This window comes from Pristiophorus japonicus, unplaced genomic scaffold (assembly GCF_044704955.1).
Source record: "Pristiophorus japonicus isolate sPriJap1 unplaced genomic scaffold, sPriJap1.hap1 HAP1_SCAFFOLD_3134, whole genome shotgun sequence".
In the NCBI taxonomy this organism is placed as follows: Eukaryota; Metazoa; Chordata; class Chondrichthyes; family Pristiophoridae; genus Pristiophorus; species Pristiophorus japonicus.
In genome coordinates, this window is record NW_027252927.1 from 2,501 (window position 1) to 19,556 (window position 17,056).

Sequence of the window (17,056 nt, forward strand, 5' to 3'; positions counted from 1 at the left end):
CTCTCTCTCTCTCTCTCTCTCTGTCTCTCTCTCTCTCCTCCGTCCCACAGCACTCTCCCTGTCTCTCTCTCCCTCCATCCCACAGCGCACTCTGTCTCTCTCTCTCTCTCTCCTCCGTCCCACAGCACTCTCTGTCTCTCTCTCTCTCTCTCCTCCATCCCACAGCGCTGTCCCTGTCTCTATCTCTCTCTCCTCCGTCCCACAGCACACTCTCTCTCTCTCGCTCTCTCTCTCTCTCCTCCATCCCACAGCGCGCTCCCTGCCTCTCTGTCTCTTTCTCTCTCTCTCTGTCTCTCTCTCCCTCCATGCCACATCTTCCTCTCTCTCTCTCCTCTCCGTCCCAAAGCGCTCTCTGTCTCTATCTCTCTCTCTCTCTCTCTCTCTCTCTCCTCCGCCCCACAGCGCTCTCTCTGTCTCTCTTTCCTCAGTCCCACAACACACTCTGTCTCTCTCTCACTCCGTCCCACATCTCTCTCTCTCTCTCTCTCTCTCTCCCCCCTCCGTCCCACGGCACTCTCCCTGTCTCACTCTCTCCTCCTCCTCCTCTGTCCCACAGCACTCTCTCTCTCTCTCTCTCTCTTATCTCTCCTCCGTCCCACAGCACTCTCTCTCTCTCTCTCTCTCTCTCTCTCTCCTCCGTCCCACAGTACGCTCACTCTCTCTCTCCTCCGTCCCACAGCACTCTCTCTCTCTCTCTCTCTCCCTCTCTCTCTCCCTCTCCCCTCCGTCCCACAGCGCGCTCTCTCTCTCTCTCTCTCTCTCCTCCGTCCCACAGCACACTCACTCTCTCTCTCCTCCGTCCCACAGCACACTCTCTCTCTCTCTCTCTCCCTCTCTCTCCCTCTCCCTCTCTCCTCCGTCCCACAGCGCGTTCTCTCTCTCTCTCTCCTCCATCCCACAGCGTGCGCTCTTTCTCTCTCTCTCTCTCTCTCTCTCTCTCTCTATCTCTCCTCCTCCGTCCCACTGGACTCTCCCTGTTTCTCTCTCTCTCTCTCTCTCCCCCTCTGTCCCACAGCTCGCTCTCCCTCCTCCATCCCACAGGACTCTCCCTGTCTCTCTCCCTGTCTCTCTCCCATGTCCCGCATCAATATCTCTCTCTCTCTCTCTCTCTCTCTCTCTCTCTCTCTCTCTCTCTCTCTCTCTCTCTCTCTCTCCCCTGTCCCACAGCACTCTCTCCCACTCGCTCCCGCTCCTCCGTCCCACAGCACTCTCTCTCTCTCTCTCTCTCTCTCTCTCTCTCTCTCTGTCCGCCTCTCTCTCTCTCTCTCTCTCTCCCCTTCTCTCCCTCTCCTCCTCTCTCCGGCTCTCTCCCTCTCTCTCTCACCTTCTCTCTCTTTCTCTCCCTCGCTCTGTGTTGCCCCCTTACTCTCTCCCCCTCTCAGGGCAGTTGTGAGAGACGATATTGGCTCTAATGAACAAAATGTTGAATCTATGTGGGTGGAGATTAGAGATAGTAAGGGGAAAAAGTCACTGGTGGGCGTAGTTTATAGGCCCCCAAATAATAACTTCATGGAGGGGCGGGCAATAATCAAGGGAATAATGGAGGCATGTGAAAAAGGAACGGCAGTAGTCATGGGGGATTTTAACCTACATATCGATTGGTCAAAGCAGATCGCACGGGGTAGCCTGGAGGAGGAATTCATAGAATGCATACGGGATTGTTTCTTAGAACAGTATGTCACAGAACCTACAAGGGAGCAAGCTATCTTAGATCTGGTCCTGTGTAATGAGACAGGAAAAATAAACGATCTCCGAGTAAAAGATCCTCTCGGAATGAGTGATCACAGTATGGTTGAATTTGTAATACAGATTGAGGGTGAGGAAGTTGTGTCAGAAATGAGCGTACTATGCTTAAACAAAGGAGACTACAGTGGGATGAGGGCAGAGTTGGCTAAAGTAGACTGGAAACACAGACTAAACGGTGCCACAATTGAGGAACAGTGGAGGACTTTTAAGGAGCTCTTTCATAGTGCTCAACAAAAATATATTCCAGTGAAAAAGAAGGGCGGTAAGAGAAGGGATAACCAGCCGTGGATAACAAAGGAAATAAAGGAGAGTATCAAATTAAAGACCAATGCGTATAAGGTGGCCAAGGTTAGTGGGAAACTAGAAGGTTGGGAAAATTTTAAACCACAGCAAAGAATGACTAAGAAAGCAATAAAGAAAGGAAAGATAGATTACGAAGGTAAACTTGCGCAAAACATAAAAACAGATAGTAAAAGCTTTTACAGATCTATAAAACGGAAAAGAGTGACTAAAGTAAATGTTGGTCCCTTAGAAGATGAGAAGGGGGATTTAATAATGGGAAATGTGGAAATGGCTGAGACCTTAAACAATTATTTTGCTTCGGTCTTCACAGTGAAAGACACAAAAACCATGCGAAAAATTGCTGGTCACAGGAATGTGGGAAGGGAGGACCTTGAGACAATCACTATCACTAGGGAGGTAGTGCTGGACAGGCTAATGGGACTCAAGGTAGACAAGTCCCCTGGTCCTGATGAAATGCATCCCAGGGTATTAAAAGAGATGGCGGAAGTTATAGCAGATGCATTCATTATAATCTACCAAAATTCTCTGGACTCTGGGGAGGTACCAGCGGATTGGAAAGCAGCTAATGTAACGCCTCTGTTTACAAAAGGCAGGTAACGATAGGCTGGTTAGTTTAACATCTGTAGTGGGGAAAATGCTTGAAACTATTATTAAGGAAGAAATAGCGGGACATCTAGATAGGCATAGTGCAATCAAGCAGACGCAGCATGGATTCATGAAGGGGAAATCATGTTTAACTAATTTACTGGAATTCTTTGAGGATATAATGAGCATGGTGGATAGAGGTGTACCGATGGATGTGGTGTATTTAGATTTCCAAAAGGCATTCGATAAGGTGCCACACAAAAGGTTACTGCAGAAGATAGAGGTACGCGGAGTCAGAGGAAATGTATTAGCATGGATAGAGAATTGGCTGGAGAACAGAAAGCAGAGAGTCGGGATAAATGGGCGGGTAAGTGGAGCTGAGTCCACGGCCAGATCAGCCATGGTCTTGTTGAATGGCAGAGCAGGCTCGAGGGGCTAGATGGCCTACTCCTGTTCCTAATTCTTATGTTCTTATGTTCTCACTCTCTCTCTCACCCTCTCCCCCTCTGCCTCTCTCTCACCCTCTCACTCTCTCTCTCTTTAACCTCTCCCCCTCTCTCTCCCTCGCCCCCTCTCTCTCTCTCCCTCGCACCCCCTCTCTGTCTCCCTCTCTCACCCTCTGCCTCTCTCTCACCCTCTCACTCTCTCACTAACCTCTCTCCCTCTCTCTCTCTCCCTCGCCCCCTCTCTCTCTCTCCCTCTCCCTCTCTCTCTCTGTGTCACCCCTCTCTCTCTCTCTCTCTCTGTCTCCTTCTCCTTCTCTCTCTCTGTCTCCCTCTCTCTCTGTCTCCCTCTCTCTCTGTCTCCCTCTCTCTCTCTCCCCCTCTGCCTCTCTCTCACCCTCTCACTCTCTCTTTAACCTCTCTCTCTCTCTCTCTCTCTCTCTCCCTCTCTCTCTATTCCCCTCTCTCTCTCTCTCTCTCTCTCTCTCTATTCCCCTCTGTCTCTCCCACTCTCGCTCACCCTCTCCCTCTCTCCCTCCCCCCGCCCCAGGATTACCTACTGTGGAATAAACTCGGAGCGACCTTGGCCAACGGCTCTCGGAGTGAGGAGGCGGTGGAAGCCTATCGCCAGGCCCTCGAGCTCCAGCCTGGATTTATCCGTTCCCGCTACAACCTGGGGATTAGCTGCATCAACCTGGGGGCGCACAGGTAGGGAGTGGGCAACTTCTTGGCTCCCCACCCACCGGGGGCCCGGGGACCGTTCTCGAGTCCGGGGGCGGGGGGCGCAGATTTCAATATCTTCGGCGGACAACCACAATCACTGAGGATTGTGTACTCAGTGATTGAGTACTCAGTACGATAATAGGACTAAAGGCGGATAGATCCCCTGGACCTGATGGCTTGCATCCTCGGGTCTTCAGAGAAGTAACGGCAGGGATAGTGGATGCATTGGTTGTAATTTACCAACATTCCCTGGATTCTGGGGAGGTCCCAGCAGATTGGAAAACTGCAAATGTAACGCCCCTGTTTAAAAAAGGAGGCAGACAAAAAGCAGGAAACTATAGACCAGTTAGCCTGACATCTGTGGTTGGGAAAATGTTGGAGTCTATGATAAAAAAATTCTGCAGCAGGACATTTGGAAAAACATAATTCAGTCAGGCAGAGTCAGCGTGGTTTTATGAAGGGAAATCATGTTTGACAAATTTGCTGGAATTCTTTGAGGATGTAACGAACAGGGTGGATAAGGGGGAACCAGTAGATGTGGTATATTTGGACTTCCAGAAGGCATTTGACAAGGTGCCACATAAAAGGTTACTGCACAAGATAAAAGTTCACGGGGTCGGGGGTAATATATTAGCATGGATAGAGGATTGGCTAACTAACAGAAAACAGAGAGTCGGGATAAATGGTTCATTCTCGGCAATCAGTAACTAGTGGGGTGCCGCAGGGATCAGTGCTGGGTCCCCAACTATTTACAATCTATATTAACAACTTGGAAGAAGGGACCGAGTGTAACGTAGCCAAGTTTGCTGACGATACAAAGATGGGAGGAAAAGCAATGTGTGAGGAGGACACAAAAAACCTGCTAAAGGACATAGACAGGCTCAGTGAATGGGCAAAAAATTGGCAGATGGAGTATAATGTTGGAAAGTGTGAGGTCATGCACTTTGGCAGAAAAAAATCAAAGAGCAAGTTATTATTTAAATGGAGAAAGATTGCAAAGTGCCGCAGTACAGCGGGACCTGGGGGTTACTTGTGCATGAAACACAAAAGGTTAGTATGCAGGTACAGCAAGTGATCAGGAAGGCCAATGGTATCTTGGCCTTTATTGCAAAGGGGATGGAGTAAAAAAGCAGGGAAGTCTTGCTACAGTTTTCCAGGGTATTGGTGAGGCCACACCTGGAGTACTGCGTGCAGTTTTGGTTTCCATATTTACGAAAGGATATACTTGCTTTGGAAGCAGTTCAGAGAAGGTTCACTCGGTTGATTCCGGAGATGAGGGGGTTGACTTATGAGGAAAGGTTGAGGAGGTTGGGCCTCTGCTCATTGGAATTCAGAAGAATGAGAGGTGATCTTATCGAAATGTTTAAGATAATGAGGGGGCTCGACAAGGTGGATGCAGAGAGGATGTTCCCACTGATGGGGGAGATTAGAACTAGGGGCCATGGTCTTAGAATGAGGGGCCGCCCATTTAAAACTGAGATGAGGAGGAATTTCTTCTCTCTGAGGGTTGTAAATCTGTGGAATTCTCTGCCTCAGAGAGCTGTGGAAGCCGGGACATTGAATAAATTTAAGACAGAAATAGACAGTTTCTTAACCGATAAAGGAATAAGGGAGCTGGCTGGGAAGTGGAGCTGAGTCCATGATCGGATCAGCCATGATGGTGTTAAGTGGTGGAGCAGGCTCGAGGGGCCGAATGGCCTACTCCTGTTCCTATTTCTGATGTTCTTATGTTCCTGCTCTCTCGACCCTATTCCCACCAAACTGCTGTCCATCCAGTGTCCATTTCTGGCTCCCATGTTAGCCGACATTGTTACCGGTTCGCGCTCCTCAGGTACTGTTCCCCCTCGCCCTCAAACCTGCCGTCATCACCCCTCTCCTCAAAAAAAACCCACCCTTATCCCCCACGGTGTTTGCAAGCTATCGCCCCATCTCCAACCTCCCTTTCCTCTCCCAAGTCCTTGAACGTGTTGTCACCTCCCAGACCCAGGCCCATCTGTCCCGGAACTCCATGTTTTAACCCCTTCGATCTGGTTTCCGCCCTTGCCACAGTATCGAAACAGTCACAAACGACATTATTTATGACTGACCGTGACAAGGTATCCCTCCTCGTGCTTCTGGACCTGTCTGCAGCCTTTGACACGGTTGACTGTTCCATCCTCCTCCAACGCCTCTCCACCATCGTCCGGCTGGGTGGGACTGCACTCGCCTGGTTCATAGGTCCTTGCAGCAGAGCTGCTCTCCAGTCGTCTTGGTTAACCCTTGCCACTGGACCAAGAACATCAGAAATAGAAGCAGGAGTAGGCCATTCGGCCCCTCGAGCCTGCTCCGCCATTTAACACCATCATGGCTGATCCGATCATGGACTCAGCTCCACTTCCCTGCCCGCCCCCTTATCCCCTTATCGGTTATCTCTGTCTATCTCTGTCTTAAATATATTCAATGTCCCGGCTTCCACAGCTCTCTGAGGCAGCGAATTCCACAGATTTACAACTCTCAGAGAAGAAATTCCTCCTCATCTCAGTTTTAAATGGATGGTCCCTTATTCTAAGACCATGCCCCCTAGTTATAGTCTCCCCCATCAGTGGAAACATCCTCTCTGCATCCACCTTATCAAGCCCCCTCATAATCTTATACGTTTCGATAAGATCACCTCTCATTCTTCTAAATTCCAATGAGTAGAGGCCCAACCTCCTCAACCTTTCCTCATAAGTCAACCCCCTCATCCCCGGAATCAACCGAGTGAACCTTCTCTGAACTGCCTCCAATGCAACTATATCCTTTCGTAAATACAGTGCTGCACTGTCGGAGGGGCAGTACTGAGGGAGTGCCGCACTGTCGGAGGGGCAGTACTGAGGGAGTGCTGCACTGTCGGAGGGGCAGTACTGAGGGAGCACCTCACTGTCGGAGGGACAGTACTGAGGGAGCGCCGCACTGTCGGAGGGGCAGTACTGAGGGAGCGCCGCACTGTCGGAGGGGCAGTACTGAGGGAGTGCCGCACTGTCGGAGGGGCAGTACTGAGGGAGTGCCGCACTGTCGGAGGGGCAGTACTGAGGGAGCGTGCACTGTCGGAGGGGCAGTACTGAGGGAGCGGTAGCAGTGTCGGAGGGGCAGTACTGAGGAAGCGCCGCACTGTCGGAGGGGCAGTACCGAGGGAGCACCGCACTGTCGGAGGGACAGTACTGAGGGAGCACCGCACTGTCAGGGGGCAGTACTGAGGGAGTGCCGCACTGTCGGAGGGGCAGTACTGAGGGAGCACCACACTGTCGGAGGGGCAGTACTGAGGGAGTGCCGCACTGTCGGAGGGGCAGTACTGAGGGAGTGCCGCACTGTCGGAGGGGCAGTACTGAGGGAGTGCCGCACTGTCGGAGGGGTAGTGTGACTTGCTTAGTTTACTTACCTTTCCTTTGACCGGTGTCTTTCAGGGAAGCGGTGGAACACTTTCTGGAGGCACTGAACATGCAGAGGAAGAGCCGGGGTCCAGAGGGGGAGCGGGGGCAGATGTCCGACAACATCTGGAGCACCCTACGGATGGCCCTGTCCATGCTGGGCCAAGCGGACATGTACCAGGCTGCCGATGCCCGGGATCTGGGCATCTTGCTCAAAGCCTTCAACCTGGACCATTGACTCTGCCAACCTGATGACTCCATTGTCTGCGAGTGTCACCTCGACCCGACCATCACAACGGCCTCCCTTCCTGTGTGAACCTCCCAACCCCCTGCCCCGACCTTCCCATATACTCTGTATCTAACCCGTGCTGTACCTGCCCTGGGAGTGTTTGATGGGACAGTGTAGAGGGAGCTTTACTCTGTATCTAACCCCCTGTACCTGCCCTGTGAGTGTTTGATGGGACGGTGTAGAGGGAGCTTTACTCTGTATCTAACCCCGTGCTGTACCTGACCTGGGAGTGTTTGATGGGACAGTGTAGAGGGAGCTTTACTCTGTATCTAACCCCCTGTACCTGCCCTGGGAGTGTTTGATGGGACGGTGTAGAGGGAGCTTTACTCTGTATCCAACCCCGTGCTGTACATGACCTGGGAGTGTTTGATGGGACAGTGTAGAGGGAGCTTTACTCTGTATCTAACCCCCTGTACCTGCCCTGGGAGTGTTTGATGGGATGGTGTAGAGGGAGCTTTACTCTGTATCTAACCCCGTGCTGTACCTGCCCTGTGAGTGTTTGATGGGACAGTGTAGAGGGAGCTTTACTCTGTATCTAACCTGTGCTGTACCTGCCCTGGGAGTGTTTGATGGGACAGTGTAGAGGGAGCTTTACTCTGTATCTAACCCCCTGTACCTGCCCTGGGAGTGTTTGATGGGACAGTGAAGAGGGAGCTTTACTCTGTATCTAACCCCATGCTGTACCTGCCCTGGGAGTGTTTGATGGGACGGTGTCAGAGAGTTTGAGTCGATCAGAGAGGGATCCCACGAATGAGCTTATTCTATCTCAATAATGTATATTAAAAGTATATAAATGAATTCTAATTATCAGGTACGTATTCTGACACCGTGATGCCCCGGACTGAAGACTGTCGGGGAAACGTCTGGCAAGCTGTCTGTCCGTGGTCAGGAGCTGGACCTTGTGTCCCGACTGTAAAAACACCAACCAAATAAAGGTTGTGATTTTTGATAATTCCACATGTGCCTTGTGAAGTTTCTGCAGTCGTGTTACTTTTGGTGAATGCCGATCTCTGTACACCGCAGTTCAGGAGAGTTGTCCAGTGCTTCGAAGGATATTTCCAGTGGGGTTCCGCAGGGCTCAGTACTGGGTCCCTTGCTTTTTGTGGTGTATATCAATGATCTCGACTTGAATACAGGGAGTATGATTAAGAAGTTTGCCAACGACACTAAAATTGGCAGTGTGGTTGATAATGAAGAGATAAGTCATGGGCTGCACGAGGATTTCAATCTACTGGTCAGGTGGGCAGAGCAGTGGCAAATGGAGTTTAATTTGCTGAAGTGTGAGGTGATGCACTTTGGGAGGGCTAATAAGGAAAGGGTATACACATTACACTAATCAGTGACCTCCCATTTAGAGGAACAAAGAGACCTTGGAGTGCTTGTCCACAGATCCCTGAAGGTAGCAGGCCAGGTGGATAAGGTGGTTAAGAAGGCATACGGGACACTTGCCTTTATTGGCCGAGGCATAGAATACAAGAGCAGGGCGGTTATGCTTAAATTGTATAATACTCGGGTTAGGCCACAGCTGGAGTACTGCGTGTAGTTCTGGTCGCCATATTATAGGAAGGACGCGATTGCACTAGAGAGGGTGCAGAGGAGATTTACTGGGATGCTGCCTGGAATGGAGAATCTTAGTTCTGAGGACAGATTGGATAGGCTGGGTTTGTTCTCATTGGAACAGAGGAGGTTGAGAGGAGACCTCATTGAGATGTACAAAATATTGAGGGGCCTGGACATAGTGGATAGTACGGGTCTATTTCCATTGGTGGAGAGGTCTATTATGAGGGGGTATAGTTTTAAGGTGGTTGGTGGAAGGTTTAGAGGGGATTTGAGGGGGGGGCTTCTTTACGCAGAGGGTTGTGGGGATCTGGAACTCGCTGCCTGGAAGAGTGGTGGATGCAGAAACCCTCACCACTTTTAAGAGATGGTTGGATGGGCCCTTAAAGTGCAGCAACCTGCAGGGTTACGGACCGAGAGCTGGTAATTGGGATTAGACTGGATGACCTCTTGTTGGCCGGTGCAGATATAATGGTAAGTACTTCAGGGAATCGAATATGGCCAGGGTGATCTCCTGGACTAGTGTCGATCGCCTGGATGGGTTGGCGAGGAATTTTCCCAGCTTTTTTCCCCTAAATTGGCCTGGGTTTTTGCCTCTCCCAGGAGATCACACGGCTCCGGTTGGGGTGGAGTGTAGAATGTTTCAGTGTAAGGGGTGTTGCAGTTGTGTGGGGCGGACTGGTTGGGCTGGGTGCTCTTTGCCTTTCCGCCATTGTTCATTGTTCATAGGTTTATCTGTAACCTTCAGGGCTGCTGACCGAGGGCCGTGCGGCTCTTTGTCGGCCGGCGTGGACACGATGGGCCGAAATGGCCTCCTTCCGCGCTGTAAATGTCTATGTTTCTATGAATGGGTACTCCCAGGGGATTTGTAGGATCTTGCGGAGACATTGTTGGTATTTCTCCAGCGACTTGAGGAGTCTACTGTACATGGTCCATGTCTCTGAGCCATACAGGAGGGCGGGTATCACTACAGCCCTGTAGACCATGAGCTGGGGGTGAGATACCTACTGTACATGGTCCATGTCTCTGGGCCATACAGGAGGGCGGGTATCACTACAGCCCTGTAGACCATGAGCTTGGTGGCAGTTTTGAGGGCCTGGTCTTCAAACACTCTTTTCCTCAGGCGGCCGAAGGCTGCGCTGGCGCACTGGAGGCCGTGTTGGATCTCGTCGTCCTCGACCAGGCCAACATCCCCAGCATCGAAGCACCGACCACACTCGACCAGCTCCGCTGGGCAGGGCCACATCGTCCTCGTGGCCGACACGAGACTCCCAAAGCAAGCGCTCTACTCGAACTCCTACACGGCAAGTGAGCCCCAGGTGGGCAGAGGAAACGTTACAAGGGACACCCTCCCTGATAAAGTGCAACATTCCCACCGACACCTGGGAGTCCCTGGCCCAAAGACCAGTCCACCCTAAGTGGAGGAAGTGCATCCGGGAGGGCGCTGAGCACCTCGAGTCTCGTCGCCGAGAGCGTGCAGAAAGCAAGCGCAGGCAGCGGAAGGAGCGTGCGGCAAACCAGTCCCACCCTCCCCTTCCCCTCAACCACTGTCTGTCCCACCTGTGACAGGGACTGTGGCTCTCGTATTGGATTGTTCAGCCACCTGAGGACTCACTGTTCGAGTGGAAGCAAGTCTTCCTCGATTGCGAGGGACTGTCTCTGATGATGATCGGTACAGAGACACAGACAGAATATCTTTAACAGGAATCACTGTAATTCTGATATATCCCACACCCCTCACTGTAACACTGATATATCCCACACCCCTCACTGTAACACTGATATACCCCACACCCCTCACTGTAACACTGATATACCCCACACCCCTCACTGTAACACTGATATACCCCAGCCCCTCACTGTAACACTGATACACCCCTCACTGTAACACTGATATACCCCACACCCCTCACTGTAACACTGATATATCCCACACCCTTCACTGTAACACTGATATACCCCACACCCCTCACTGTAACACTGATATACCCCACACACCTCACTGTAACACTGAAATACCCCACACCCCTCACTGTAACATTGATATACCCCACACCCCTCACTGTAACACTGATATACCCCACACCTCTCACTGTAACACTGATATACCCCACTCCCCTCACTGTAACACTGATATACCCCAGCCCCTCACTGTAACACTGATACACCCCTCACTGTAACACTGATATACCCCACACCCCTCACTGTAACACTGATATACCCCACACACCTCACTGTAACACTGAAATACCCCACACCCCTCACTGTAACATTGATATACCCCACACCCCTCACTGTAACACTGATATACCCCACACCTCTCACTGTAACACTGATATACCCCACTCCCCTCACTGTAACACTGATATACCCCAGCCGCTCACTGTAACACTGATACACCCCTCTCTGTAACACTGATATACCCCAGCCCCTTACTGTAACACTGATACACCCCTCACTGTAACACTGATATACCCCACACCCCTCACTGTAACACTGATATACCCCACACACCTCACTGTAACACTGATATACCCCACACCCCTCACTGTAACACTGATATACCCCACACCCCTCACTGTAACACTGATATACCCCACACCCCTCACTGTAACACTGATATACCCCACACCCCTCACTGTAACACTGATATACCCCACACCCCTCACTGTAACACTGATATACCCCAGCCCCTCACTGTAACACTGATACACCCCTCACTGTAACACTGATATACCCCACACCCCTCACTGTAACACTGATACACCCCTCACTGTAAAACTCTAATATTCCTCCTCTCCCTCCCTCTCTCTCTCTCTCTCTCTCTCTCTGCGCCTCGGGTGCTGACGGCTAGTTGCTTGGCAACTGGAACTTGTTTTTCAGCAGACGCTGGTTGTGTCAGGTGGTTCGGGGGCGAGGCCCTGTTGGTGCTCCGTCTCTTCCTGGTTCGCTCGCCTGCTGGAGTGTCGTCCGATCAGCTTGTGTTGTGCGGCACTGCGCCCCTGGAATCTACGTCCCAGTGGTCTGAGGACATGTCACAGTCCCCCGTCATGCCCCGGGAGGTGGGAGGCCCCCCCACCCGCATCGGGGTGGAGTTGGGAGTGTCCTTCACCCCCGTCCGGCAGGTGGGAGTGTCCTCCACCCCCGTCCGGCAGGTGGGAGAGTCCGGGACCCCCGTCCGGCAGGTGGGAGAGTCCGGGACCCCCGTCCGGCAGGTGGGAGTGTCCTCCACCCCCGTCCGGCAGGTGGGAGAGTCCGGGACCCCCGTCCGGCAGGTGGAAGAGTCCGGGATCCCCGCCCCACAGGTGGGAGAGTCCGGGATCCCCGTCCGGCAGGTGGGAGAGTCCAGGACCCCCGTCCGGCAGGTGGAAGAGTCCGGGACCCCCGCCCCGCAGGAGGGAGAGTCCGGGACCCCTGCCCCGCAGGTGGGTGAGTCCGGGACCCCCGTCCGGCAGGTGGGAGAGTCCGGGACCCCCGTCCGGCAGGTGGAAGAGTCCGGGATCCCCGCCCCACAGGTGGGAGAGTCCGGGATCCCCGTCCGGCAGGTGGGAGAGTCCAGGACCCCCGTCCGGCAGGTGGAAGAGTCCGGGACCCCCGCCCCGCAGGAGGGAGAGTCCGGGACCCCTGCCCCGCAGGTGGGTGAGTCCGGGACCCCCGTCCGGCAGGTGGGAGACTCCGAGAGCCCCATACCCCAAGTGGCAAAGTCCTCCACCCCTGTCCCGCAAGTGGGAGAGTCCGGGTCCCCCGTGCCCCAAGTGGCAGAGTCTGTTACCCCCGTAGTCCAGGTGGGAGAGTCCGTGAGCCTCATTCCTCAAATGGCAGAGTCCTCCACCCCCTTAGCCCATGTGGGAGAGTGCTCCACCCCCGTCCCGCAGGTGGGAGAGTCCGGGTCCCCCGCCCAGCAAGTGGGAGAGTCCTCAACCCCCGTGCCCCAAGTGGCAGAGTCTGTTACCCCCGTAGCCCAGGTGGGAGAGTCTGCGCCCCCCCTCACCCCCGATGACCTGTTCCTCCGGTACCCGCCCCTCCCGCGGGGCGACTACAGCCCCTCCCCCATCATCCCACCCAGTGGCCATGGCCCCCGGGACGATTACTTTGTTTTACGGGTAAGTTGGAGGGTGCCGGGGTAGGGGAGGGGGCTGGCTTAATGCGTGTGGGATCTTCTTGTTCCCTGTACTTTGGCCAATTACCCTTCGGCCCCAGGCCTGAGCAGGGGGCGAGAGGGTGGGATTCACCCCACGGTCCTGGGTCCCTGGTATGGTCCTGTGACCCCAAAGACCACCCGTCTCACGGCCTCTCTCTCTCTGTCTGCCCCTCAGCCCGGGACTATCGAAGAGGCCGTCAAGGACATAGAGAGCAAACTGAGCCAGGAAGAGGGGCGTGTGGAGAGCTCCTGGCTTCTGGCGGAGTGAGTTACACCCAGGGAAGGAGCGGAGAGAGGGTAATTGAGGGGGGGGGTGGCGGGGGAAAGAGAGGGAGAGGCAGAGAGCGGGAGAGGCAGAGACAGAGCGAGGGAGAGAAACGGAGCGAGGGAGGGAGAGAGACAGAGCAAGAGGGAGAGAGAGGGGGAGAGTGAGGGGGAGGGGGAGAGCGGAAGAGCGAGGGAGAGGGAGAGAGACACAGAGCGAGGGACAGAGACAGGCGGAGAGAGGTTGAGATACAGAGCGAGGGAGAGGGAGAGAGTCAGGGAGACGAAGAGTGGGGTGGTGGGGAGGGGAGTGGGGAGGAGAGTGGAGAGTGGAGTGGAGTGGGGAGGGGAGTGGAGTGGAGTGGGGAGGGGAGGGGAGTGGAGTGGAGTGGAGTGGGGAGTGGAGTGGGGAGTGGAGTGGGGAGTGGAGTGGGGAGTGGAGTGGAGAGTGGAGTGGGGAGTGGAGTGGAGTGGAGTGGGGAGTGGAGTGGAGTGGAGTGGGGAGGGGAGGGGAGGGGAGTGGAGTGGAGTGGAGTGGAGTGCGGAGTGGAGTGCGGAGTGGAGTGCGGAGTGGAGTGCGGAGTGGAGTGCGGAGTGGAGTGCGGAGTGGAGTGCGGAGTGGAGTGCGGAGTGGAGTGCGGAGTGGAGTGGGGAGTGGGGAGGGGAGTGGAGTGGAGTGGAGAGGGGAGTGGAGTGGAGTGGAGTGGGGAAGGGAGTGGAGTGGAGAGTGGTGGGGAGTGGAGTGGAGTGGGGTGCGGAGTGGAGTGGAGTGGAGGGGAGTGGAGTGGAGCGGGGTGGGGCCTGTCCCAGTCTCTCAGTCTCTCAGTCTCTGCCCCTCTCCCCCCAGGATTGACCACTGGAACCGAGAGTTCGAGCGACTGGTACTTATTACCACCAGCTCCCTGTTGCTCTGCCAGTATGACTTTGTGGGTCTGTACTGCCACCAGATTCTACGGGTCCCTCTCAACTACATCGATACCATCACAGCCGGGACCTTCACCTTCCCCGAGAAATCCTGGAGCCGGTGAGTGGGTAACGGGTAATCTGTGGGCTATCTGTTGTGTATGCAATAACTCAACAGGTTTAGTACCGTGAACTCAATCAGGTGCGACCTGACTGCTTTATTAGCTCAAAGTGAGGATTAACCATGGAGGCTTTCTTTATATACAAGGGCTGCACGTGTGTGTCTGGGGCCCAATGAGCTCCGACCGTCGCTCCCCCTGGTGGCAGGTAAACCCAGGCATACATACACGACATCATTCCCCCCCAAAATCTTGGTATCAGTCCTATTTACAAATTGAGATGGTCTGGGGCTTTCCGCACCCTAATTGATCGTCTCAGTTCAATTCCAGATCTGGGTGAGCTCTCCGGGTCATTCATGACTTGAGGCTGGGAAGCCGATCTAATGGGAGTGGTACTGTCCATGTCGGGGATTGAAGGTCCAGATTCATTGACAACAACAGGGTCTTCTGATGGCTGAATATGAATCTGTTGGTCATATGTGGCGTCGTCTTCAAACTGCTCCGGTTCGTCTGTGGGCTGCAATTTCATCTGATCAATGTGCCTCCTGCATGTTTTCCCATTAGTGAGCTGACAATAAGCACCCTGTTACGCTCCTTGGCCGTAACAGAATCCAGCAGATACACCCTCCCTCCCAAACCCAGGGGTCACTGGACAGGGATCAGGAGCAGGAACCCTGGCTGATTCACCCCCCTCCCTAACCCAGGGGTCACTGGACAGGGATCAGGAGCAGGAACCTGGGCTGATTCACCTCCTCCCTAACCCAGGGGTCGCTGGACAGGGATCAGGAGCAGGAACCCGGGCTGATTCACTCCCTCCCTAACCCAGGGGTCACTGGACAGGGATCAGGAGCAGGAACCCGGGCTGATTCACCTCCTCCCTAACCCAGGGGTCACTGAACAGGGATCAGGAGCAGGAACCCGGGCTGATTCACCCCCTCCCTAACCCAGGGGTCGCTGGACAGGGATCAGGAGCAGGAACCCGGGCTGATTCACCTCCTCCCTAACCCAGGGGTCACTGGACAGGGATCAGGAGCAGGAACCCGGGCTGATTCACCGCCCTCCCTAACCCAGGGGTCACTGGACAGGGATCAGGAGCAGGAACCCGGGCTGATTCACTCCCTCCCTAACCCAGGGGTCACTGGACAGGGATCAGGAGCAGGAACCCGGGCTGATTCACTCCCTCCCTAACTGAGGGGTCACTGGACAGGGATCAGGAGCAGGAACCCGGGCTGTTTCACACCCACTCCCTAACCCAGGGATCACTGGGCAGTGATCAGGAGCAGGAACCTGGGCTGATTCACCCCCCTCCCTAACCCAGGGGTCACTGGACAGGGATCAGGAGCAGAAACCCGGGCTGATTCACTCCCTCCCTAACTCAGGGGTCACTGGACAGGGATCAGGAGCAGGAACCCGGGCTGTTTCACACCCACTCCCTAACCCAGGGATCACTGGGCAGTGATCAGGAGCAGGAACCTGGGCTGATTCACTCCCTCCCTAACTCAGGGGTCACTGGACAGGGATCAGGAGCAGGAACCCGGGCTGATTCACTCCCTCCCTAACCCAGGGGTCACTGGACAGGGATCAGGAGCAGGAACCCGGGCTGATTCACTCCCTCCCTAACCCAGGGGTCACTGGACAGGGATCAGGAGCAGGAACCCGAGCTGATTCACTCCCTCCCGAACCCAGGGGTGACGTGTGTGCGCGAGAGTGTGGTTCATAGGCCGGAGATGGAGCCTGGACCTTTCCTGCGGTGAGTCTGAGAGTGTGGAAGGTGGGGGAAGGACCCTGGGGAGTGCGGAGCTCACTGTCCTGCCCCTCTGACCCCGCGACAGGAGGGAAGGAGTCGGACTGCGGATCCAGTGGGACAAGCTTCGGGAGCCGTCGTTCCTCGCCCGCTGGAACCCGTGGTGTCGCCAGCTGCCTTACATCACCCTGACCCAGCACCCGGCCGCAGTGCGAGAGGCCCAGGGCTCAGAGCTCTGTCAGGTGAGAGTGGGAGGGGGAGGGGGAGAGAGGCCCAGGGCTCAGAGCTCTGTCAGGTGAGAGTGGGAGGGGGAGAGGGAGGGGGAGAGGGAGGGAGAGAGGCCCAGGGCTCAGAGCTCTGTCAGGTGAGAGTGGGAGGGGGAGAGAGGGAGAGAGGCCCAGGGCTCAGAGCTCTGTCAGGTGAGAGTGGGAGGGGGAGAGAGAGAGAGGCCCAGGGCTCAGACCTCTGTCAGGTGAGAGTGGGAGGGGGAGAGAGAGAGAGGCCCAGGGCTCAGAGCTCTGTCAGGTGAGAGTGGGAGAGGGAGAGAGAGAGAGGCCCAGGGCTCACAGCTCTGTCAGGTGAGAGCGGGAGGGGAGAGAGAGAGAGGCCCAGGGCTCAGAGCTCTGTCAGGTGAGAGCGGGAGGGGGAGAGAGAGAGAGGCCCAGGGCTCAGAGCTCTGTCAGGTGAGAGCGGGAGGGGAGAGAGAGGCCCAGGGCTCAGAGCTCTGTCAGGTGAGAGCGGGAGGGGGAGAGAGAGAGAGAGGCCCAGGGCTCAGAGCTCTGTCAGGTGAGAGCGGGAGGGGGAGAGAGGGAGAGAGGCCCAGGGCTCAGAGCTCTGTCAGGTGAGAGCGGGA

The 17,056-nt window shown here is 54.8% G+C and overlaps 2 protein-coding genes across 2 annotated transcripts; both read left to right on the top strand.

The window, feature by feature from the left end:
• Nucleotides 1–3,585: 3,585 nt before the first annotated feature.
• On the top strand, nucleotides 3,586–8,429 carry LOC139249455 (peroxisomal targeting signal 1 receptor-like; the record flags this gene model as incomplete). Its single annotated transcript, XM_070872428.1, has 2 exons — nucleotides 3,586–3,785; nucleotides 7,223–8,429. Coding segments are annotated over 2 exons (402 nt in total), but the record flags the coding sequence as incomplete, so codon positions are not given.
• A 187-nt stretch (nucleotides 8,430–8,616) lies between these two features.
• LOC139249456 (serine/arginine repetitive matrix protein 2-like) lies at nucleotides 8,617–16,445 on the top strand (the record flags this gene model as incomplete). The annotated part of the gene is made up of 5 exons (XM_070872429.1): nucleotides 8,617–8,714; nucleotides 11,935–13,135; nucleotides 13,349–13,437; nucleotides 14,285–14,461; nucleotides 16,292–16,445. Coding segments are annotated over exons 1-5 (1,719 nt in total), but the record flags the coding sequence as incomplete, so codon positions are not given.
• Nucleotides 16,446–17,056: the final 611 nt, after the last annotated feature.